Source organism: Eufriesea mexicana, unplaced genomic scaffold (genome assembly GCF_001483705.2).
Source record: "Eufriesea mexicana isolate 0111107269 unplaced genomic scaffold, ASM148370v2 scaffold1312, whole genome shotgun sequence".
NCBI classification, from domain to species: domain Eukaryota; kingdom Metazoa; phylum Arthropoda; class Insecta; order Hymenoptera; family Apidae; genus Eufriesea; species Eufriesea mexicana.
In genome coordinates this window covers 1,423,239-1,449,532 of record NW_016909446.1, presented here as the reverse complement: position 1 = coordinate 1,449,532, position 26,294 = coordinate 1,423,239, and the positions used below count along the sequence as shown (strand labels likewise).

Here is a 26,294-nt window from a genome sequence, read left to right as displayed (position 1 = left end):
GCCCCGGGTTTTTTTTATCAATGGAGATATTATAGGAAATAAATAGAGACGCATTGTCGCGTGAAATATCGATATAAAATAGAAATCGAGCGATTTCAGCCCGGCTCGTAACGATGCAATTTCGCTGAAAGGGTCATCGAGCAGGGAGAAAATGGACGAAAATGTAATGTTTCCACTCGGGTAGACGCGACTCGGCGCGACAATCTTGCTGCTGGCGATACTCGGATATTCCCTAAAAAGCGTTTATTCGAAGCACGCGTGAAACAGCGATTAATCGCAGCTTTTAAATTAGAGGGAGCCGTGTCGCTCTTGCGACAGAGAGGACTAATGGATGGCTGGCATCGGGTGTAGTTTTGGGAGGATTTGGCGATGAGATGGCGAGAAACTATGGCCCCGAGTATCGGACAATCGGGGTTAAAGTTGCTAGTTACCGGGCTGCCTAAAACCGTGCATTAATCACGGCATTAGAAAGTTCTGGTATCGAACGGAGCGAACCGATCTCGTGAACCGGAGGCGCCTTCCTCGCGTTCGAACCGCTCGATTGCTATGTCGAGAAGGATACGACGCGACGAGGCGAACACGCGAATCTACTTCGCTTACGGAACGAATCACGCGCGTATCGTGCAACGGACAAACGAATTCCGAAGTTCTCGCCGTTGAAATGAAGCGATATCGCGGTTGCGTAATCGTGACGTTAAGGCCGAATCGGCGAAACGATCCCGGCTTTTCTACGACATATTTATCGGTACGATCACGCGATCGATTTTGTAGGTCGATGCATCCGGGGTGCCGCGGTAAAACGAAAGGCATTAATTCTACGATTGCGCGTAAAGTATCCGTGACTGTCGCGTTTATTCGTCGAACTTATTAATTTATGTCACGCAGCCGGGCGCCAGAAGTTGAGTTACGGTACGTTCGCACGTAAGGAGAACCCGCGATATCGGGCCTCGTACGCGAACGAAAATATAAATATCGTAATACTCGCGAGAAACGCGTATCGAATCGCTGTTGCGTAATCGTCGTTCAACTCGAACGTCGTCTTTCCGATACCGAGACATGACCGACGAAAATAGATCTGTCGCGAGCAGGGTGTGGCCCGCGAAAATGGATTTTACGCTTCAACCTCGGTCCCCGAGTCGTGCACGATTATTATAATTTAAAAGGACACGCACGCTCGGTAAAAGCTTCGACTGCGCGACAGTATCGAGCGTGTTGGGTAACTGCGAGAAATTACGCGCGCGTGTTGCAATCAAAAGATATTCGCGAGACGATTCCGGAGATGCTTCGATGCGTCTGAATAACCACGACGTTGTACGTGTATACGCGCGTATGTACAGCGACGTCGATACGTAATGCGACGCAGAAGGGTGAATATCCTGCAAAGCTTATTCCGAGAATAATCGTTTGACCCGTCTACCGGAGATACCCGTTTTCCAATAATTTAAACCGCGTGCACCGTGTAATTTACGATCGATCCGAGGGACTTTATTTTCATAGCGTAATTACAGCAGTTGGAGCGACGATTTAATAAATTGAGAGTCCGTTCAGATATTAAATGTCGTAAAATTACGCGAATGCGTACTTCCGACCGTGCATCGTCCCAGCTTCGCTGTTTACGCTTATACGAATCGGAACGTCTTTCCAGGTTACGCTGTACCGAGCAGAAACTTCAAGCACGACGCTGAGTAGTCGCGATATCGATTATAGATCGTTCGAATGTCGCGCGCCTGCGCGATTCTACCGCACAGGCGCACAAGTTTGGCGGTGCGCGCATGCGCCCACCGAACGTGCCTACGTGCTTCCATTTCGCCAAAGGTCACGGTTGTTTCGTACGTGCGACCGTTTCGCGTATTCGTTTCTACGCGAGTCTATTCGATACGTCGCAGTTACTTTGTTCATCGAACGCTTCGTGTTCGATCCTGTGGTGTTCCGCGGTATTTAGTGGCGAAACGATTTCGGAATCGCGTGGCAACGCACGTGGAAGTTTATAGGTTACTGCGTCGGTGAAACTACGGTCGCGAGTTTACGTTAAGCGTGCAGCGTTATACGTGACGGGTGTACGTGTACTGTTTAGTGGCCATTGACCTCCATAAAGGTAAACGTAAGACTGAGCTTCCTTTATACATCATTGGCTTCCGAATGGCAATCGAGCTAACGATAATTCTGTTTGCCTAGGGCTTCCAGCGTCCGCGGACCCGATTCGCCCCTGAGCTCGGATCTGGCGCTTGATAAGCCTCGCCCCATACCATCACCCAGGTAAGCTACTTTACGGTTGCCTTTTCTCGCCCTTTGAAAGCGAATGAAAAACCTCGACCCCGATTTCCCGTGTAATAAACACGGGTTAATTGGAAAACTTGGCCGGGCATCGTCGAAGGACTTTGTTTCTCACGGTCGAGGCTGTTAATCTTTCCGAAGGGCTTCGACCTACTTACGCTAGGAGTGGGGGGACGCCGTGATACGTATCAATAGGACGGTGCTCCGAGCCTCGCTTCGAGGATTTCTCGACCGACGCGCGCAGTTGTATATATAGATATACGCGTCGGGTATTTCGTGCTCGGTCACGCGAATTAATTTTCAAAAGAGCACAGCTGAGGAATAATACACGAGCCACGTGATCCAATCGACTTCGATATTACTCGCGTGACGTTCCGCGTATTAATCTACTATAATTATAGTTCCATTATGCATCGTATCATTCTCCCGGGTATAGAAAATTCGATCGAATATTCACCGCGCGTGGAACAACACGGGCAACAACTCGGTAACCGTATTAATTCAATTAGCCAAAACTCGACTGGCTCTTGGCCGATTTAATTTCTCCGTATTCCCGTTCCGACTGTTAATAAACCGTAGTTCCCGAAGCGTGCTCGGCAACTTCTATTTTTACCCGTGCTCGTTCGTTTCACCCCCTACCCACCGAGATTCACCCCTCGACGGAGGCTTGACGTTCGATAAGCCTGGCAACACAATATAAACCATTCGCCGTGCACACTGAAACGCCTATTTTATTTCCTCATCGACACGTGATATTTCGAGCCCCCGGCTCTGTCAACTACGACGCAACCGAACCCCCGTGAACTCTTGTTCGCCACCTGACGAGAGAGAAGGCGGCAGAGAGAGGGAGAGAGGGAGAGAGGGAGAGAAAGAGAGATTCACCCGTCGCCGACTAAACCACTTATTATCGAGCATCCGCGTAGCTTTCCTTTGTTTTTCCACTCTTCTCCTTCTTCTCTTTTCTCTCGTTCACGCACGTTTCGCTCTGCCTGTGAGTGCGTCGGGAGAGCGAAAGAGGAGAGAAGAAAGAAAGAAAAGGAGAATTCCGCGACGGGAAGGTGAAAACGACGAGACGCGAGGCTGCAAAGCGGATTCGTAATTAGAGGGCAACCCGTTGCAGCGTCTAATTAAAATATGTTGCCGATTTTCGATAGCGCGCGGATTATTTCGCGGTGGAAAAGGAAACAAGGCGAAACTCGTCCCTGGGATAGATCCGCGTAATTGCGTTAACGGTGCTTTTCCTTCCAGCGACATTTTCCTTTCCTCTTATCGAGCACTCGGAAAATTTCGTTGGAATTTAATCGAGATTTCACGGAAAAATTTATCGTCGACGAAAAAATTCCGATTTCACCGGGAGAGCGTTTTGCAATCGGGAATTCGTACTGCGAACGATTAACGTGTGGGATTCAGCGAATTGGGCGGGGGGCCCCGTTTACACGTTCTGGTTGCCGGTTAGCGTTGTTCGGTGGATCTGTACGAGCATTAGCTCCGAAATTCTCCTGGAAATATTTGCACGATCGTTTCGCGTGGTCGCATCGTTCGCATAACTCGTCGTGCTATTTGTGTCCATTGGCCCGGGTTGACCTAGTGCGAGCGGGTTCATCGCGAAATAGTTCCGTCGAATGTCAGAGTTCGGCATGGCGAGTCAAGAAAATTCTATTATGCCTCGGAATATCGAAACGTTTGCGTCTATCCCGGCGAAGCTTTCTCGCATGACTCGCCGCGAAATTATTAATCGACTTACGTCCGAGAACTTCATTCCGAGACACGTTCCTGGTCGAGTTATCGCCACGTATCTGAGAAATTGCGACGCCAAAATATTCCAGTCTAAAAACGAACATCTCGATAAAATGTCGGCGGATATAAACGATACTTTCTCGCTCGCGGGGCCCGTGAAAAAGGAAAAAGAGAATAATAAAACGCGACACAGGAGAGATAAACGCAAGATTTTACGAGATCTCGCGAACTTTTCGTCGCTCTATTTCGAGTCGGGATCGATGCCGCAATTTCTTCCTCGTTGCTTCGAATTTTATGCCAGCTCGAATTTCGCCGGAGACTTTTACGATGATTCGGTGTAAATGATAAAAAGAGGCTCGGTACGCTGTTTAAAACGCGATATCTTAGGTGCATCGTTCTTTTTATTAAAACATAATACCGGTGCGGGGAGAGTGGCGTCGATTTTACGTTCTCTTAAAATGTCCACGAATTCGCGATCGTCGAACGGTGAACCGATCACTCGCTCTCTCGTCCACGAAATCCCGATTTCGTCTGCTTTTCCAGTTTCCATAAACGTTTCGGTACCCCGTTATCGCGTTTTTATCGAGAAATTGAACGCGAAACTCGGCGATGGAAAATGGCCCTTTCCGAAACACACGACACATCTCGATCTACGCGGAAGAGAGGGAGAGATATTTAAATTCGCGGCTAATAGCACGGTATCGGGTTCGCAACGCGTGAATGGTTATCCTTATCTAGATGGCAGAAGCTTTCGAACGGACGCGCGTAAGTTTCTCTATACCGACGACCGGTAATCCCGTGAAAATCGATGCCCCATTAGTCGATCGCTTCGTAATTCTATCAAAGCGGAACCCTCGCGAGATTACCGTCGTTGATACGCAAATGCACTCTTCGCATAATCGACTGGCGCGGACGAATAATCAGAGAAATGGCTTTGTCAGCGTTTAAGTTGCTCGGTTAAGTCGGTCAGTTTTCCGGTTGCTCAACGGCCTCTCGTTGCATTGTAACGAGCGTGTAAAACCCGCGTAACGCGTTGGCCGACGTCGGTGAGCGCTTTACGATATAATACCGATCTCTCGTACCCGTGAGAATTGGAGCTGAAGAACCGTGCGTTAGCTGTATCGCTTTATCGTAGAGAGACTTTTCAAATTTCAAGGGTCAACGATTAAAATAATCCGGACGATAAATCGATACGATTCGCGTCGTTTGATATTTACCTGTATCGAAAAAAATAAAATAAAAAAGAAAAAAGATAAAATCAAGTCGGTGGGATAAACTCGACTCTAATAAAGGGTGTAGTGTCGCGAGCTTTGTCCAAAAACTCGCGTACTTCAAACTTCCAAAACTTCAAACTTCGTTTCAAACTCTACCCAACGAAGCGAAGTACCATCTACGTGCATGACTTTAAGGGCAGGGCCAACTTGACCCAGACCCGAGTGGTGCGCGAGCAGGTACACGGCAGGTGACCCGATTAAAAAGCGGATTAACTCGTTACGAGCGTCTAGTCGAAAAAATTGGTCGAAACAGAGAACCACGGTGGAGCCAGGTACGACGCACGTCGCTTTACGCAAACCGTGTGATCTATCCTGACTCATCGTCAGCTGCAGCGGAACGGGCAGACGGAATTAAAGGAGTAAAAAATGTTGCGAAACGTCGCGCGTTAATTCCGCCAGGCATCGCGTGCATCGTTGGCGGCGGTAGCACAGGCTGCAACTTTAGGCTCGTCGTTGCGAAACATTTTTGCTCGCTCGGACTCGCGTTGCAAGAGGCGGAAAAAGCGCGAATCGCGTACGCAGGGCCTTTCCGACCTCGATGCCAGTCGCGCGTCTGCCGTGGAAATTCAACTAGCGGTAACGCAATTTCCTCCGCGTCGTTTTTACCTCATCGGCCGGCACGCCGTCGGTTTTAATCCGTCGCGACCGCATCAAGGAGTCTACTCCGCGATGCGTAATGGAGCTACCGCGTCGGCCATATTTCCGACGCCGCTTTTGTTAACTAATTTGCTCGCGTCGTTTCTGCTTTTATCTTGTTAACTTCTCTCTCCGCTATCTCCGCAGCCGATCGCTCCTCGCTCCAGTTGTCGCTTATCCCTTGTACGTTAACCCATGGAGGATCGTAAAATCGCGCGAAATGTAATCGGTCCTCGTGTTCGCCTTTCCAAGGGTTAATTTGCATTCCGTTTTTGGGAGAAATAGTTTTACACGAATTCGATCGGTATAATCGGATTTACTTTTCTTATATCCCAAGATCGAATACGTTTCAACTATTTGCGCGGGTTTTCGCGGTTCGTTGTCCCCCGCGGCGTGTAGGAAGTTTTATCGGAAAACACCCGGGTAAATAATCCAAATCGTGGACGAGCGATTAAACGCGAGTCGATTTTTAATTTCGTTTAGCCTGACGCTTCGTGGATAAACGTTCGGATTAAAATCCGCGTTCACCTGGCCGCTGCCGTCACCGCCGCGTAATGAATTCGATTGGCCGCGAAATTCTCGTCGCGTGCGAATTATCCGCACCCTCCCCCCGTGAAAATTTGCGATACCTCGTTCGCTCGTGATTCATCGCCGGGCCCGTTACGCGAACCGTTGGAATTCCTCGCGATCAGGCTGCCACCGGAAGCCATCGAGGCTCAGACTCGAGACTCCATCTGGGATCGCAACCCTCGTAACAGCGGCTCATCTTTACCGACTGTTGCAGGCAAATCCACCCCTTGTACGGGGAGAAGGCCGGGCTTCTGGGCTACTGCGACCCGCTCGGTAACGCAGAGAATTTCCCACCAGCCCCGAACATCGTTGTCGAGGGTGGCAGAATCGAGTTTGTGCGCCCCTCGCAGGATGGCACCACGACACCCCGTAGGAACACCATGTCTCGTGGCTCGCAGACCTTCAACGATGAGTCCGAGAAGTCTGACCCTGCGAAGGTAAGTCGATTTTTTCCTTTTCCATCGGTCGTTCACGCGGTCCGTTTTGCTTCGACCCTCGTCCAAGCTTCGACCACTCGCTCGGACAGGACGGAAACGACCGGTCCAACGAATCACCGAGTGGCTCGCACTCCCGAGGACCACCGTCGAATTCGCCTCTTTCGTCCTGGTGTAAACAAAACGAAGATGTCGGAATCTCGGTTGGATAAATAGAGGCCGACCGTGCCGCGGCTCACGTCCGGTTCCGCGAGTCCGTGAAACGGCGTCGAGCGTGTGCTTGTAACGCGCTGCTCGAAATAAGCCGAGGATCAGCTGTTTAAATGACTTTTGTCGCTCGGTTAGGAGGCAAATATTTTAAGAGCTTTGACGAGAGCGAGCGGGATGAACGGGACGCTTTCGAGAGAGGAGCTCGAGTAGTTTTGCACGCGAAAACAGTTTCTTCTTCTTCTTTTTTTTCTTCTTTTCTCTCTCTTCTGCGAGTGCAGTTTTATTTTTAAACGATCGACTTCGCGAATGTTTTTGCCCGAGAGTTTTTAATTACATCGCAATTTCGTTCTGTTCCTGGGATAAAATTCTGTTTCGAGAGTAAAATTCTGATGCACGCGCATATATCGAATGAAATTTTGCATAAGGGAAAATATATCGCTGCGTGTCACGCGATTTTCGGGCAATTAATTCGAAACTATTAATTCGAGTGTAACAAACTTCGTAACGTTGTTATCGCAGTTAATGCTGTAACCGGCTTAACGTTTAAAGTCCATTAGCCCGTGCCTCGCGAAAGGGTTGATTCCTCTGTAATTTTTAATTGACGTCACGTTTCTTGATGCAGTTCTTAATCCCGTTCGTAGTTCGACAAATCGCGTTTCTTCGACCCACTCGACGATGGATTCGGTTAGCCGCGTTTTCCATGGGGTTGGAACGCGCGTTGATTTTTGTTCGACTCCCTTAAACCCTTCATGTTGTATTCATTAGACGCGACCATAATGGAATAAGTCGTAACGCGCGAAATACTTTGGTCACCGTCTGGCGACGGTTTACCGACGCAGTTGAAATCAGCGTAGCTCGTTAGTTTTTGGTTGAAATATCGCGTTAAATTTTTCTGTCTCCTTCTCTCCCTCTCCTCTTCTCTTTTATCAACCTTCCTTTGCTTTCCGACTGATGCGCGTTAATTATATCACGCTGTTTACATTTGGACAGAACGCATTCGCCGAATTTGGAGTATTTATAATTCGGGGTATAATGGAACGAACTTTTTTACGAGAATTTTCCCATAATCCGTCGGACCGGGTGTAATAAACAGGAAGGGAGGGAAATATTATTGTTCGCCGTTTTATTCGCTAACGAAATATCAGGTATCCCGGGGGCCACGCAGCCGGATTTGACGCGCGATTTAACCCCCGAATCGCAGCCCGAAATTCCTTTAATTCGCTTTAATTGTCCGATTAGCTAGCTCATTTTATTACCGCCTCATTGGCAAAGTGGTCACGTTTAATCGAACGATCTTCGCAACGCAGTGGCGGCTGGCGCGATAGTCGGCTGGAAATTTTCACCCTGTTCTTCCGCGGCGTCGCCCGAACGTCGCCCGAATCCGGGGGAAAAGTGCGCGCGGATTCCTGCCAAACCCTTTAACCCTTCATGTTGTATTCATTAGACGTAATTGATTTTCTCGATAGGGCGTAGCAGGATTTCCATATTAAATTGGAGCGAGCGTTCGCGACAGCGCTCGCTCGCTCGCTCGCGTCGATACGCCGCGATTATTCCGAAATTAACGACGTTTCGCGGCGTGTCGCGCCTCCGTCGTCGGTAATTCTAACGACTTAACCCTTTGTTCGCGTCTCTTCGTTCGTTTCACGGCGTTTGGGGTCAGTCGAGGCGGGGGTGAAGTCGCGTCGGCTCATTCGTTCGCAGGATCCTTCGATCCTCCAGGAGTCTCGTGATTATGGCTACCCGCTAATTAATCGTCCGGATTAATTTAGGAGTAATCGCGATATTCTAAACGCGGAATTCGAGTTTGTCGACGAAGAAGAACGTCGATGATCGGTAGCGTGGTTGTTGTATGGTATTCGGTGGAAGCGATGTTTGCCGAGTTTCGCGCTTCCGTAATTGCAGAAGGAGTTATTCGCACGCACGAGTAGTCGTCCTATTCGTGGAAATTGTTTGAAATTCACCGCGACCAGGAACGTCTCTATTATAAGCTCGCTGTAATCTACAAGTAGCCCGGCACAGCCGCTCACCGTGTTATTTAAACGCTATTCACCGATTCGCTATTCATTTACATCCTCCATAGCTTCTAATAATATTCCACGGATTCCAGCCGATCGTCCAGAAACAATTTACAACGTTAGTTACTTCTTCGCGCCATCGATTCGCGTTAGGTAACGCGGAAAAACGGCTTTAGACACGGTCGAAAGTGTGATGAAATCCCCTTTCCAGCGTGGTCGTTCGACCTTTCGAAGGAGCCCCGGGGACACGTTTCCTGACAAAGTATTAAACTCCTTCGAGGTGTCGTCACGAGGCATTTGCATACGATTAATCAACGGTACAAAGCAGCGCGCGTCGACGTCGGTTCCAGCGAATTCTTTTATTATTATCGCCCGAATGGCGAAATTAGGGCTGGCCCGAACATTTCGCCGCGATCCTCTCTCGCTGCGCGTAGAAGCACGCGCAATTTCGTTTGATGCCAATAACGCGGCGGACCCTTAATTAAGGGGTGGTCGCGGGAAAAATTTCATTTCGGGATGTTTAGAAGCTTCCAGCGGCGTTGATATTAAGTTCCACGTATGAACCCGTTATTAACAGCGCCGCCATTTTGCCGGGCGATTATACCTATTATTACCGTGTCCTTGATTTCATTTCGTCCGGAGCTTAATTCACGCGCGATCGCGTTCAACGCGTATTTTCGAGGGATGACTCGTTTCCTCCACGCTGATAATCGATGATCTATTCGTAGTAGGTTTGTCTACGTGCCTGGATATACGGGGTCCGTTGGAAATTCGTAATGGGAAGGAGCACGTTACGGCTGCGAATTAAGAGACTTTTTACGCGGCAGCCGCGTAGCTAGCGGGAATTATTCGAAGGTTTTTTGCGGCTGGGCGAATTAATTTTAATTACGAGCACCCCGCGGCCCGGGGTCGGATAAAAGAGTAATAAAGTATAGAGAATAAAATAGACTGAAATTCATGCGCCGGTGGAATACCCCTCGGTTTACTTTTATACTATTTCGTAATTATACTACCGCTGCCGTTAACTCGAATTTCGACGAGGCACCGACGGACCTAGGCGGAAGTGCAGTGAAATTACATCCTGTAATCCCTGGCATCCTATCTCTGGCGTCCTTCGCGAATTTCTCTCGCGATTCGACCCCTCTCCCTTTCATCGCGTTCTCTCGATCGCGTTTAAATCGCTCGATGCATTCGCGATGACAGGAAGCGGCCGATTTACCAATCGCGAATAAGTTGTACCAAGTAGTAGCAAGTTGCGTGTTTCAATTAGCGAAATAAATGGCCGGCGATTTCGCGTAATCCGCTGTGTCCGTTACCACCGCGACGAGCGAAAAAGTCGGTGGATATCGGGAGTAAGGATGGAAGAACGTGGTCGTGCAAGGAATAATCGCGGAGAGCTCCGGAGCGAGCCGATGATGCTCATTGACGTGTCCGGCGACTCGGTGGCACACGCGTGAGTGTGTCGCCGTTACGAATAATAATTAATCGCGGCAGGAGAGTTGATTAAGGCCCTATTCATCGAGCGAGAACGTTATAAATCACGCGGACAGTGCCTAGATTGCTCCTACGCGGGCACGACGACGCGTTGCGCAGTTGCGCAAGCGAAATTTCGTGACGAGGCTTTTGTACAACAGCTGTTCCAACTTTTCAACCCCGCGAGAGGAGAAAGCGTGCGAAGACGCGTCGCGTTCGAGTCACGATCGAAACTCATCCGTATCGATACCGAGTTTCTCGAAAAATCGCGACGAGCTTTTCAGGACGAAATAGCCATTCCGTTTTAACGATTCGATCCGTTCGCCGATTTAAATATCGGTCGAGGAAATCCGAGAAGGGAGGAATTATTATGTCGGCGGAAGAGTTTAATTTCCTAAATGCAGCTTTCCATCTCGGAACGTTTTCGGGAAATTAAATAAATCGGAACGATGCGTATATCTATGACGATCATGTTTGCCCACGATGAAAAATCCCTTTTTTCATTAATCGTGAGGAATCATCACGTATTCGATGATCCTATCTGATCTCCGCAAGTCGCCGATTACCGATGAAAATCGAGCCGGCTGAAAGAGATTTTAACGGCTCTTCTAATTTATGCTAATTTCCCACCTGAAACTTTTTATCCGAGATTCAATTAGTTCCGCTCTTTGGTCCTCGCGATTAACATATTCCGCGAGCGTGCGGGACTCGCCAGGCGGAATCCACGAAATTCCGCGTTTCCCGCGCGATTTTTCCGAGATAACCGTTCCAGTTTCTTCGATTTTCGAACTCGCGAAGTTTACGAGCGCGTCGAGTAATTCGATTAATCCCTCGACTCGCGAGAGGCTACGCTTTTGGCATAAATCAGTTCGCGTTCGGCTTATCGTATAGCGTGACACCCGCGCGCGGATTTTTAAGCTCGCTTTATCGCCGATCGAGCACCGTCGTAAACTCGAGCTCGACGCGAGTATTTCAATCGGTATTTAACCTTTCGGATCGCGCTAGGATCGCGACTTGTGTCTAAATCATTTCCTCGGGCCCAGTGTCGATAAAGTTGGTCGCTTCGAAGAGTAACGAGTCGTAAAATGGCGGAGGGATTTCTCCGATGTATTTAAATTTATCGAAACATCACGATCGGTTATTGTAGCAATTTTTCTCCCGTCCTAATCGCAGATAGTTCGCTTTGCCGAGTAAAATCGGCGCGATCGGTAACGAAAGTTCTGCCAACTTCTCCGGAATGCTTTCTCCTCCTCGGTCGAACGAAGAAACGGACATAATGGATTACCCTCGCAACTTTCCACGGCGTTCTTTGTTACGGGACGACGTAAAAGAGAAAAATGCGCAAACCTAAAATGCTCGTGAGGCCTTTGGCTGGAAAGCCCAGTAAAGGCGTAACGCGATTTACCCGTTTTCTCGCGTGAAAGTGTAGAGCTAGCTAAGATCGAAGCTAGGCGATCCTTAGCAGCGTGTCGGTCGTCGAACAAAAGCGTCTTCGTCGTCTTTCGAAGGGAAATATCTTTATTTATTTGCGATAATCCATAGTGTCGAGTAATTGCTTCGTTTATGGGCCAAATCGACAGCCTTCTTCAGTGTTTGTGTATCTCTCGCAAATCTCGAGACGATTCGTGACGCATAAAATGACCAGAAAGCACAGTGTATTTCGACTATTTTGGCTAATTTTCATTGACAAATATCGCGAAGACTTGGGTGTCAGAAATGGGATATCTTTTATGAAGAGGATAGTAAGTAATCGAAATAAGTGGACAAATCGGAGAAACAATTAAGATCGTCTGCCCACTGGAGTGTTTCACGCGGGTAACGTCCTCGGAGGACAAATTCTTGGCCGCAGAAAAGGTTAGAGTGGCCAGGATCCGATAATATCCCGGTGCCTGTGATAAGCGACCGTCCATATCTGGCTGACGTTGACCCTTGTCGAGGTTATCTGCGGGATCATTAATCGAAGGGATTTCCTTTGGACTCATCCGTCGTTATCGCGAGACGTATAAGATTTTAAAAGGCTCGGAGGAGAGACAGGAAAAGAGAGAGAGCAAGAACTAAGTACCCACATAAAGATATGGCACGTGACAAATCGTCCTTTGGTACTTTAGATTTCGTGAAAGGCGTTCGCTTCTTCTCCATCCTTTGCTGCACTCATACTCGCTTCTTTTTCCCCCGGTTAATGCTCTTTCGTGCATTCGCACACTCTGCCTCTCGAAAGTTACGTTCGTGGAATTTCTGTGACTCGTTTTTAGGACCCGCCGCAATTTTACGAAGCCTTGGGATATAAATGCTGGGATATTTTTGATTGGCAAATGCAAGGAATAAGAAACGTTGTTTTATTCTAATGTATATTTATTACGAGCTAAACGAGACTTAGGAGTAAAGTATAAACTGGGAAACCAGACTGGTAACTGATTTATGATCAACTAACAGTCTTACGTCAACTCTTTCTTAACACGTTAACCCTTTGACTACCGTGGACGCCTAAAGGTGCTTAGAAATCTTGCACTTGTGACACTGTGGGCACCGCTGTGGACTATAGTCACCACACGTAGCGAAAGGGTTAAACTCCGTAAAGGACTGTTCTCTTTCACGTCCTTGCACCCTTATGTTGAGAATTAACAGGAACAATCGGCTACATCTATTGTCACCTAAGAGAACTAAATATATCCTGAAAGGAATGAGGGTTCGTTAGGCCTAGGGAACCGTGTGTCTCCTGAACTCTCACTTGTTCTCAAGTCGTCGTCGTCGTCGTCTTTTTGTATCACATCTGAACTATACGTTTGTAAAAATAAAAAGTGTGTTCGTCCAATTTCAAGAATGCTTATACTTCGCCATGTCCCAACACCTTATCTAAACCTTGCACTCTGTCTTTTCATACTCATGCTCTCTTCCTCAATCGCGTATTTCTCACAACCTCGCCCTCACGTACCCTAAACACTCAGATGCATTTCACTCTTCAGTTGCATTCGATACTGCCATAAATATCCCGTTCACATGATCCTTGCACGCGGTCACTCGTCCTCCCGTACTCTTTACATTCGGTCTGAACTCTAGGCTGCTGTTTATTGTCCATCATCAGCTAGATAGGCCCAAGTATACCCTTGCATTCACTCTCAAACCCTAGCATTCCTACATGAAATTCCTCGCTTGTATCGTTAATTTCTTGCCAACCGATCTGAAGATCAACGAATGAACGATCGTTTCATCCAAGATCACATGATACAATATAGTATCCGCCAGAGTTGAGCCGAACAGAGCAGGTTAACGATAGACCGGAGTGGTTGGAAACGAAGGGTGCAACCCCAGGAAATTTTGCCGAATTTTCTTCGTGATGGACATCCTCTCATTGTGTCCTGTACAGGAGAACGCGTGGCTTGAACGACGGGAGCAATAATCGCTGTCGATGCGATTGCATCCCCGTGTCAAAGTACTATAGCCAAGTGCAGCTGTCTGTTCCGACGTCGAAGGTACTCCACGCGGGGGATATTGTATGGAATTATCGTCGTTTCTGTTTAAATCTCTCGAAATTTCACGCAGGATCGTGTCATCAGAGAGGAATGATCTTCATGTTTTTAAAAACCCTCCGTCGCTATTATCGTTTCTGAAAAAATTGTCGATTAACGAGTCAACTCGGAGTTAAACGCGTTATAGGGATTAAACTCTCATTGTAGGTTCAAGTTTAAGTTTGATTATCGTTTATATAACACCTCCCTAAAGTCCATTTCACTTGTTCAAGATCTGGCAGTCAGATTTACATCCTTATTAAATTTTGATCCGCATAATCATAAAACAGTTACCAGCTCCTATAAAGCTTTAGGATTTATTATGAGATGTTGTGCTGACTTCAAAAATGTCAGCTCCTTAAGAGTCTCATATTGTACCTTAATTAGGTCTCGTTTAGAATATGCCTCGACGATTTGGTCCCCAACAAAAGCTGGTCAAAAATATCACATTGAACAGATTCAACACAGATTTCTAAGATTTGCTAGCTATAAACTTGGACGTTATATGAGTATTTATCAAGAGTATTTATCTCTTGAATCAAGAAGAATTCCTTTTGTTTCTCTTCAAAATTATAAACGCTGTTATACGCAGTTCAGAATTGTTATCTTTCGTTAATTTTCATGCTCCTTCAAGAAATTTAAGAGACTTTCAAATCTTTATACTTGATACACGTTCCGTGCCACGTGTACCACCGGTGGTACACTCAGAAATATTTATTTAATATAAATGCTGAAAATATGCTGAAAACATATGTTTATGACAAATTTAATTCTGTAAAATATATTTCCACTAAAGGAATGAGGAATTATACAAAATGTAGTATAGAACAAAGCACACAAATTTGTTTAATTGTTATATATACAATAGTTATTAATTACACGTAATGGCTAACTTTATTAAAACAAGGGATGCATAAAAATGGCTTATTCGGGCAATCGCTGCAAAACGTCACTACTCTTCTACTTCTTTTTCAACTGACTGACTTTTACAGTCGAACTGATCGCAGCACCATGTGTACCATAAATGGTACACGGTGTGATAACTACTCTAAACAAGTTAATTACTTATGAATTGATGGTGTAATGACATATTGCGTGATAATATATCAATTTTTGGCCAAAGCGGCAAATGGCCTGGAGATCATGTCGGGCAAAAACGGCTTGGCATGGAACGTGTTAAATGAATAAATAAATTCGATTTACGTTTTGCCGGAAAACGGCAGATTTATTTACTCCGATAAATCTGGACGCGTAAAGCCGGCGGATATTTCTCGCTTCGTCGTCGTTCCCTGTTCCGTTCCATTAAACGTTAACGAAAAAATCAGATCGTTCGTTATTCTTAGGAAGGAAGTAGCAATATGTATGCACGACGATCAAGTTCACCGGGCGTATTCCACTCGTCGAAGAAATTGGCGAACGTGGTCGTAGCCCCCGGGGTCTCTCGTACACCGGTCCCGTATGAATGGCGAACGAATTTATGAATGAGGAGGTCGCACGAGCGGTACGTGTACTCGCTAATTAGAAGCCCCTCGAGGTTCAGAACACGGTCAGCCGAGGAGAAAGTTTCAAAGCGACCTATTGTTATTGCAATTAGCGCAGCCTGCCACTCGTCTGCCGGTTTCCTTTAATACCGTCTAACGATGTTCTTCGCGACGATATTGTGCCACGAAGACGTCGTCTTTGTTCCGTTAAGTACTACAAGGTTAATTAACAGTCAAAACGAAAAAACAATCGTCAATTGTTCCCTGGGTTATTTAAACGATCAGCGAGGAAAGGAGTAATTTTTAAATGTCTGGAATAAAATCGTCCCGCCACGGCCTCCATCGCGGCCTCCACCCCTTCGTTTCGGAAAGAAAACTCGGAAACGAGAGAGTCCGATCGAGAAGAGGGTCGAGTGAATGGCGAAACGTACGGGATATGTGCCTCTTTCCTCCCAAGCCGTATAGGGGGTGAAAAATTGGCGAAACGCGTGGGCATTGGTGGAATCACCAACGGAGGGCAAAAATCGGCCGACATCTCACGGCTGAGGGCGTCGTCGCAACGGAGCCACCCTTCCGAGACACACTTTCGCTGGCTCGCTTTGATGTTTCGTTGCTCTTTGATCTTATCGCGTGGCGGAAAAATTGTATCGCGAATTAAACGGCGGATCATCGACTGGCCCGATAGTTGCCTCGTTAATTAGGGGTTTGTGATAAGTCGCGAACGGACCCTCGGGCGATTGTACGCGCGTGCGTTGCGCGTTAATTAACGAGCATAATGCAGTTGCTCGAGGTTCCTGCGTAAAAGTTGGCACGCGCACCCTTGCCGAGCCTTGCATTTTAATTAATCGAAGGATCGCGCGTATCACTGCCGCTAATTGGAAATAATTCCACCAGCGTGGTTGCCGGCTATATTTCCACCGATCATTAGCTTTCCTTCCGATCGCTAAAAATCCATGTATCGCCGCCTTGTCTTCGCTGCCAATTACCCGTAGCGATAGGGGCCTGAAAGGGGTCTCGTGCCGAGGTATTAACCCGGTGTTTCGGAATTCTTAATTTCTTGTTAATTTATCGTTGTACTTTGCTCCCCACGTGTCCCGTTCGTTCAAATCCACCCTGTCCCGATATTCGATAAACACAGGCACTTGTACCGTCATTGCTGTCGTATCTCTTTGCTCTTAAGATGATTCGATCAGACGTGGTTGGTAACAACGAAACCGCGTTGTCATTTATTAAAATTAGAGTCTCTGTCGAGCACCGACACGAATGGAATATTCCCATCCGAAATCTCGAACTCGTTTCCGTTTTCATCGAACTCGTAGGAAGCTAGGCCCGCAATCCACTGCCAACGGAAATATCGGTGGGACTCGGTTGCTAGACTACGACTAGGCCAATTAGATTCCACACGCGACTCTATCGTGTCCGAGGTGAGCCAGGTTGATACGAGGTAACGCGTGGGAGAAATATTTTTGCGGAAATTGGCCGGTGTAACCGTTTGATTACCGGTTGACACGTTAACTCGCCGCACTGGCCAGCGCTACCTGAACCCGAGGAATGTTATCTCGTGCCGACGACACTTGCCCTCGTAGTTGGACGGTTATCTCTGTCCCATTATCGTGCGAGCACTTGGCAAACGATAGGCACAGCCGATAATCAGCGGGACGATAATCGGGCGTGCGTGTTACGTCTAACGAAGCGCGTTGCTCCGTTTCGGATCGAAGCGAAGATTAAATTAAGGCGAGCCTGCCACTTTCGTTTTCCACCGACCCCATCGTTCGCTGGCTTTTAATTAGCTCTCGATGCCGCCGTTCGCTGCACGGATTTCTTTATTGCTCTATTAGACAGAAATTTATGTATCTAGGAATACAGGTAACGAACGGGAAGAATTATTTCCAGGTCTACGAGTGATTTGGAAGACGCGAGTTTTTCGAAATCGGTGTCAGAGCGTTGGCGACCTTAATACCAGGAACATTGACTTTCGCATTGGTTAATCGCGATCGTGGTATCTTCGTGATCTTTAATTTCGATTGTTCCGTGATTTTGGTAACCCCGAAAATTCCTCGCTACCGGGAGACAGTCACGTAGCGATGGTACTACGTTATCAGAGGGGTACGAAATATACTTTTTAGATATACAGGGTACTCCATTCTCTCTTTAATTCGTCCGATTACAACGCCGCATAATTATAACGCGTTTCACGGATTTTAATCTCTCTTCGTACCACTTAACGAATTCGTTAAAAGCGCATTGCTATTCGGCTCGCGCGAGATTCGCGACCCGTGCAGAATTTTGCCATGGTACCGACGAAGATGGATCTGTTTGCGTTCCGGCGCGAACTTTTGTCGCTCGTTTCGAATGCACGCCGCGGCGGTTAACACCATGATTTAGCCATTTATTAGCGAAATTACGTTTGCCGTGCAGCGCGACGGGTGCTCCACCCTCGGTAGGAGGGTGGTTGCGCGGCTCGCTGTGTGCCTATCGTTTTCGGCAAACAAGCGATTTGCTCGGTCGCGGCGTCCTTTGAAGTTCGTAACTGTGCTCCCATCGCGCTCATCTCTGGCATATTTCGCGTGGAAAACGATACGAGCCTCGATTTTCCCGCGTGCATCGCGCGCGAACGCATCTCTCCAATTACTAGGCGAGCTGTAATTAAATTTAAGAGACCGTGCCTGTGCACGAGCGTATCGTTGCTGCGTACTCGCGTAGGGCTTTCGAGCTTTCTTCCGATGGTATCGACGATCTCGTAACACGCGTTGTCGTTATCGTGGTTCATTTTTCCCGGTTTACGTCGATACCGGTGACTCGTTCGTTTTGCATCCCTTTGCTCATCTCGATGGCTCTGCAATCGAGGGAGCATCGACGGGTTACGGCTTCGCGTATTTAATTACGTGGAAGTCGTCCAAGTTTTCTCATCGTTATGCGCGTTAATTAATGGACTCTCGAAACTTTATTAGTCCCGATGGCTAGAGGCTGGAACAGCCCGGGAACACGCGTTAAGAGAAACGATGGCAGGGATACGTTTCGTATCCATTACGCGGGAATCATCGGTAATACATCAACCGGCGTGCGATTGTTCAGCTCGAAAGAGCCTTATCTCAGCTGTGAAACAGCTATTACCGTTTGCCAGCGAAAATAACAAATCATCGTGCACTTGCTCGCATAGAGCGCATAGAGTCGTCGGAGTGATTTCAGTTACTCGGCACCGACTATCCATCGTGCGCTAGTCGCGTCGGAAAAGTCGCTACCTGCTCGGGTGGACCCTTTGAAGTCCATGGCGATGGTCATGAATCCACGTCATGCAGGGACGTATCAATAGCGTACACGTGTACCGGGCCCATGCGATTCGATTGATTAGCCTAATTACTCGTCGTTCTATCGCTATTCCTGTCGCTAGCAGCGCCGCGGGGAACGCGGACGAATACATTGGCTCACCCTCCTGCGGAGTTTCACGTTCGAATTTGCATCGAATCGCATGAAATGGACGCTTGAACAGCCACCGATGCCACGTCGCCGCCAGCGTTCATTTAAGACGCTCGTTACGGCGCCGAGCTCTTTAATCGTAAAATCGCGATGGAGGCTGTTTCGAGAAACCGGTGATCGCGGGTGAATAATTATGGAAGTTTGGAAACTCGCCGCATCGAGAGATAGCATTACGAACGAAAATTTTCTCAGACCGTTCGGTTCAGAGTTTCGCAAGATTTCGCGATCCCGGAATCTCGAATCCCGGGTTAATAAAGATCATCGCGTTTGGTAAATCGCGCGCTAAAATTACGCAGATTGGTGTTTCACTCGCACGATCGAGCAAAATTACGCTCGACACGCCGGGAAAATTAAATTCTGTCGAGTTTCGGGAAATATTCCGAAAGTCGAGAACGAATATAATAAAATAAACGCAATATCAATTTTTCATCATGATTACTTCGCAATATTAAATATACTGTCAACTTGGAAACATTTTCTGCACGAAGAAATATGGCTGACCATAGTTTTATTGTTTAATTTAATTAATAATCACATTGGTTATTCCTCTCCTCTTGAGCAAATTCATTTCTATGTGCCAGAACGTGTATTGAGATCTAGAACAGGTTTTCATATACATATGTCCAGATCTACATATGGATTAATTAATCCAATTTATCGTATTATTACTAACTCAAACACTCTTTATAATCGTATAGATTTTTTATGGGTCTTTACAAATTTTTAAAAGACAATGACGGATGATTATTGATTAAAGCTATACCTCCTGAACAAAACGTTTATAAGCACGTCCCTTCGGTGTTATATTATGTATAATTTGTTTGCTTTTCTTTTATACGTGAAATATTATATAAATGGACTACGATCCGTTTATGAATAAAATAATAAAATAAAGAAAAATATTTGCTGGGAAGTTTGTTCGGTATTACTATTATAACGTAGTACAGCAATGATCAAAAATTGCCAACGACCGCCATTACGCAGGGTTCAAACTTTCTGGACGAATTTTGAAAAATTTAAGAAAACTAATTTCTCGGTCTTCTCGAAAAATTCCGAAATTTTAAGAGCGCGTATAGTAAATAAATTTCGAGATAACGTTAATAGAGAACCCTGCAAAAATTTGATTCCTAAATGACAGGAAAATTGAACGGCTCCCTTGATTTAGATTTTCCCCGTGCAGTTTTGGTGCCATAATTCAAAGTTATTTTAATTCCCCGGCACTGAGACCGCGAACGAGTTTATCCGACGAAGCTTGTCCACATCGCGACCGATAATTCCGCGAATTAATCCGCGACGTTGCGGAATCTCGTCGGAGAGATTCGAGCCGATCGAGCCCGTTTGTTCGAAGCTTTTTAATCGCCGCGTCGGACCGGATCCGCTCGAATTAATCGGGAAAATTTATGGACACCGGTCGGGAACAGGTTGCTTCAACTCGGTACGAGACCGCGCGCGCGGATAAATTTTCCTTTCCACAGACATTCACGTCTGTTCCGTCGCGGTAACTTCATTACGAATTTTGTTTCTCTCCTGCTCTCTGCGATAAATAAACCGTGCACCGGGACACTCGATAAAATATCCAGTCGCTGGAGCTTTGCGAACTTTGTCCGCCCGATTTGCGTTTATCATACTCGGTGCCAGGATCGACGGTAATTCGACGAACCTTGGAAAATAGAGGATATTAGTCTCGGCTTTTTCTCTGGACACTAATTCTCCGGCTATTCCTCGATCGCTGTCGGAGTAAATAGTTTCCTATTTTTATTTTTCTTCCTTAATAAAATTCTCACACCAGCCTTGAGCGAAATTTACCGTTTGACGAAATCGTGGAATATTTATAGCCAGCGATTCGAGCTGCAAATGCGAGGGACGGTGGGAGAGTACTCGAGGCGAGGGTGCGAAAGAAGGCCACCCAAGATTTCGGGAGAACGTGACCGAACGCTTCGCCGAGACGTCTGCGTGGTTTGTCTGGATCTAGAGAAGCATGTATCGCGTGGAGGATGCGTGCGTGGAATAATCGTGGCATGGAATCGGTAGTGAAAGTTATTTCGATCATTTCGTTTCGCCTTCGTTTCGTATTCCACTTCACCTGAAAATTATTTTAATCCCCTATTTCATTTATATTTCCGCGCTATACGACTCTAAATCCGTCCGCGATTCTTCGCAATACTTGAGATGGATCGAACGCGTTTATCTTTGCCGGGAAAGCCCATCGATGCGCGTATTTATCTCGAATTTATCTTGTCTCTTTCTTCAAGGTATCGGGAACACGCCTAAATCACCAACCCGGAAGACGGTGAACGCGTTATCCTCGAAAGGAGCATTTGCGATGCGTTCCGCGACAGACAATTAGCTCCGCGAATGCTTCCTGCTGCGACTCGATACAGGCCCGAGGGTCTGGTACATATGCAGCCGATTGTACGAGAGCAATTGCCTCAGGTCGCACAGGTGGTTGGCTAATAATAGCTCGTGTGTGTACGGGTACGCGTGCGGGCACAATCTAGCGCAGTGGTGCACAAATTTTTTATCGGTTAAAGCGCATATTCCAACCAGAGGCTCTTAACACGTTGCCGGGGAAAAAATACACGAGCTATTAACCTCGGCGATTCGTTCGACGATTTACATTGATCTCGTTGCGCCTCGAACAAAAGGATATTAAAATTCTGGGTAAACACGCGCGATAACGCTAATGAGTTTCTAAACGGGGGGAAAATCTTCGCGTGCTCTTGCTCGTTACACCCATTCGCGAATTCGAGCAACGACGGTGATTAAATTTGAATAACATTATCTCTGTCGAAATTTTTCTTCTCTTTTCGGGTAATCCCCGAACGCGTGACCTGCGTGGAGAGATCGGTACGGGGAGATATTCCGAGATTAATAGTTCCGCTTCGTTGCTTTAATGTCGATTAAAAGATAACGATAGAAAATTGCGGCTATAAATAATAATTGCACGCCGAGACGCAGATTTATTCAAATCCGATTCCACGCTGGAATAAATCGGTCAGAGCGGAAAGTTGCGCGTCACTGATGCAACCTTATCCGTTGAAAGTGCAGCGGGCTGCGGAGACAGCGCGTATGCGTGCCACGTAGTAGCACGCGGAAAAGCGTTATCTATAGAACGACGGCCCGCGACGTTAATGATCCCCGTCCGCTGGAAAAGGTCGTCGGAAAACGGAAGGTTCGCTTAGCCGCTGGAAAATTAGTCCCCGATTCGATTGCGGGTCGGACGTCGATCGCTTAGGATCTCTCGCCTCGGCTCCCTTGGACACGTATCGGAAAATTTACTTTGCCGGTAATCGGCCGATTCCGAGCGTCGCGGCGTCCAGATCAGGGTGCAATCTCTTCGCCGGTATTAAGTTTGTACCGGCGTGAAACGACGAGCAATTTCCTTGGGCCATACTTTCCGCTGGAAGCGAGTAATTTGCGCTGAAGCGGGGACGCATAAATTATTCTCATGCGTCGTTTACGTCCGTCGACGTTAGTCATTTCTGTCTCTACGGCAGTCGGCCGATTAATCCGACCTTTTAGGAGAGCGGAAACTGGATAGAACGGCGGATTAATTGGTGGTGGAACAGGCGGAGATAACGTGGTATTAAACTACGGTGATTTATTTAAGAGCTTCGCTTCGAAAATTGATTCGAGAGTGTCCGAGCTGTACGAATCAGACGCTAGGTCTTGAGAGCGCATTGGGTCACACGGTGTCGCGATGAGAAGGTTCCGCTTCCGATCTATTTCTACGCTCGAGACCCGATTTCGAGGCGTTCGCGGAAGGCTATGTCGGGTAAGTAGGTTTGCCGGGACATCCGCGGCTGACTTTTGTCAATGACTAGTTGCCGAAGCACGCGGCCCTAGCGCGAGTCGCCATTTTCCCCCGAGAACGCGACCCCAGCCGCGACTTTAATTAAAGGTACCCCGCATCGAGCGGAAAATTTTCCCCAATTTTTCTGCCCTCCAATTACGCGTAACGTTATTACTCGACTCGCGGACCGAGGTACGATCTAAAGTTGACGGAATATTCCGAGGGAAACGTATCATCAGGGGAGACTAGAGGTGGGACCGGGGAGCTACATTCCGTCCGAGTTACATTTGAATATACCAATAATAGTTGGGCAACTTGGGTGTACGGTTTTCGTGGAAGCACGCGGCAACAAACTCGGTTTGTTTCCATCGCGGTGGCCACCCTTTGCCCCACGTGCAAAGAAGAGGAACTGTGGCGCGGGGTCCAACGATTCTCGTGCCAGCTATACTACTAATATCGATGCTCGAAAGAGGGTCCGAAACCTCAAAGGGTCGACTAATTACGATCCTGGCTACCATCGCTTTGCCTCCAACCGAATTTCCAAATGCCGGGCACTCGAAAATATCCTGGCCCGAATGATGTCTGCTAATTACTAATGGGCACGCTTCGGCAATTTCCTACGCGACTGTACGCGATTTCGTCTCGGCGCGGCGGTAAAACCGTTCCGCGCGTGCGGATTTCGTAACTCGTTGCCGAGCAATCGATACTATCGAATTCCGTCGTATCGGGGATTATTTAATTACCGGAGCTACCGTTCGAGCTAATTTCGCGCGTGTCGAATCGGCGTAAAGAGATTCCAGTTGGATTGCTCATTGCGCGCCGCGGTACAGTCCGTGCACTTAACCCGTCAATGATTTCCATCTTTGTAGCCGTGTATCTAGTACGCGGCTACGTATATGTTCTAACGTGGGTTCGATAACAGTCGGATTAAAAGCTCGGGTCCCGTGGAAGGAAGGCAGCGTAGCGCGAGTGGTTAATGATCGATACGCGGGACGTATAAAAATACGCGGCCAGTAGGGATCGGGTCGGAAAGGTTGCCGGGGTTAACGGTAAGGATCGATACGCGCAATTACGTTTGGTAAAAGTCTCGAGTACCGTGATATCGTTACTGCTCGGTCGATCCTGCGAGTCGGTCGCGTCCTCGGAGTCGATCGTACGGGGATACACGGTTACGCGACTCGTCGGCTTCCTTTTCTCTTCCTTTTCTCTCCTTTTTCCCTTTTTTTCGTCGCGTCTTCTTCTTTCTCGTTTTTACCCGGATCGGATCGAGAACGCTTTCCAACGCGCGATAGCACGGCAGACAGTCGCGAAACCTGTTACATGCTGTATTTAACACCTATTTTCCCCAGAGTTCTCGACTTACCGGCGGCTGATCGTAATCGAGCGGCTTGTTTCGCGAAACACGACTCCTCGCCCGATGGAACACGCGTTTATTTATTCCATCGAGGCATTGTACGAGATTAGTCAGCGTTTGCCAGCCGCGTTTCTCGTCGCTTTCCATGCCTGTCCGCGGATCCCCACCGGACCCCTAATGGACCTAATCGATTTCGTAACGACGCTTTCGCCGATTCGCGAGATCCTGTGTTTATCTCGTTATGTGGAATTTCGGGCTATTACCAATAATTCTAATGGTCGATCGATCGGTATCTCGGTATCGGTTTCCATCGAGACTCGTTGCATAAGCCGGAGACAAGCGGTACCCCACGGCTTCTCGCTCCATTGAACGCGTTCCGTGTTTAGCGAAAATTAAACTTTTCGAATTTTCACAACGATGCAAGTTGGAGTCAAGGTGAACGGTTGTTTCGAGACTCCGAATCAGGAAAGAGGTAATCTTGTCTTCTTTTCCAGGAATTTAGAAATTTCCCCGAAAAATTTGTCGATCCGGAGCAGTCGCGCCTTCGATCCTTGGATGAATGAAAGACGAGACTGTTATAGCGCGAAAGAGAGTGACGAATGACAAACGTAATTGACACAGAGGTTTCTGTCGGAATTTCGCGCAATTTCTCATTGTTACGCTCGTTCGTGTCGACGCAGAAAGCTCTGCCTACCGGGATCAGACACACGGCCTGCGCCGATAGCACCTAGAGACCGGACTATGGCTGTCGGAAACGTTAAACAGGAAGGGTGCCCCGTAATCATCGTTAATTAACATTTATGGAGACACGTACAGGCTCTCTAGACACTTTCGGCAGCCGCGCACGCGGTCTGCATCATTCCGATCTGTCACAAAGATGTCACTGACAAAGGGAACATAAGAGGTTCCATTATATTCTAATTGGCGTTGTAGGGCCCTCCACCGGGGATTCCAAAGAAGATCCGAAAATTGCCTGTCGTTGTTTGGGATACGGGAAAACTCGCAGGAACCACTCGATCGTGCTTCAGACCCGAATGGGGAACCTTTGCGTCTCGATTCGACGTAACTGGTCCTTCAGTTGTAAATTCTAGGACACTTCGCGATTGGGTCATAGAAAATTTCGGAAATTTTTACCTTTTCACTCCTGAGTTACGAAGAGAAGAGCCAAACGCCCTATCCCAAATTTATTTTACAAATTTTACTTTTGTTTAAATCTAATAGGAACTTAATCAAAATATAATATCATGCATTATAAGTTTACCCGTGGTGATAAAGATGAATACAGAGTTCAGAAGTCACTAAATATTTTATTTTACCAACAAGCAAATTTCTTTGTTTATTATTATATATTATGAATTCGATATTTTATGTATTGTTCTAGGCAAATAGCAAATATTTAGATAATATATGAATAAAAAATCGCATTTAGGACTATCCAAACTGAGACTTATGAAGTGCACACAGTCGTGAAATACATAGTCTCGGAATTTTATTGACAGAGGGCAGAATAATGCAGGGATTGTATTGAAAAGAATTTCTCTCTTATCCTAGGAGATGGCAGGACACGTCAGAATAGTTGGATCGCGATCAGAAAGAATTTTCTAAGCTCTAACAGCTTGAAATCCATGGACATTGTATCACGTCCGCAGTCATGTTGTAGCATGACGTCATACAACGTTTACAGGAGTGAAAGGGTTAACAATCTTATTGTCATTAACGCGTTGCAATTTATCTCGATCTCTTGTATTAGGTCTGTCGATATCGCGTCGATCGTTACACCTGTACGATATAGAAGAGTTGTTGAGTATACATATATATGACGGAAAAGGGGAACTTGTAACTCAGTAAAAACAGAATGACCACGTGTAATACAAACTAGATATATTCCAAAATAAATAGAAATTTTTCGTATTTAATAAAGCAATAGTGATTTTTACAAGAGTAAATTAAAATTCGAGTTTTCTTCGTCAGACTCCTTTCTTTCCGCATAAATTTTCGAGGAAGCGTTAAATTGCATTTTCAGAAATTCGCACGAAGACTGACGTGATCTCGTCATCGAT

General features: G+C 47.0%; 1 protein-coding gene across 7 annotated transcripts in view; it reads left to right on the top strand.

Annotated features, from left to right (window-relative positions):
* LOC108547967 (uncharacterized) overlaps positions 1-26,294 on the top strand; it is a 382,271-nt gene that overhangs the window by 154,081 nt on the left and 201,896 nt on the right. For all 7 annotated transcript variants that reach the window (XR_001890237.1, XM_017900711.1, XM_017900710.1 and 4 more), the window contains exons 3-4: positions 2,176-2,256; positions 6,706-6,928. Coding sequence is in view for 6 of the 7 variants with exons in the window: in XM_017900711.1 (XP_017756200.1) it covers positions 2,176-2,256; positions 6,706-6,928 (304 nt within the window). In the remaining variant the exon portion in view is untranslated. The remainder of the gene's footprint in view (positions 1-2,175; positions 2,257-6,705; positions 6,929-26,294) is intronic.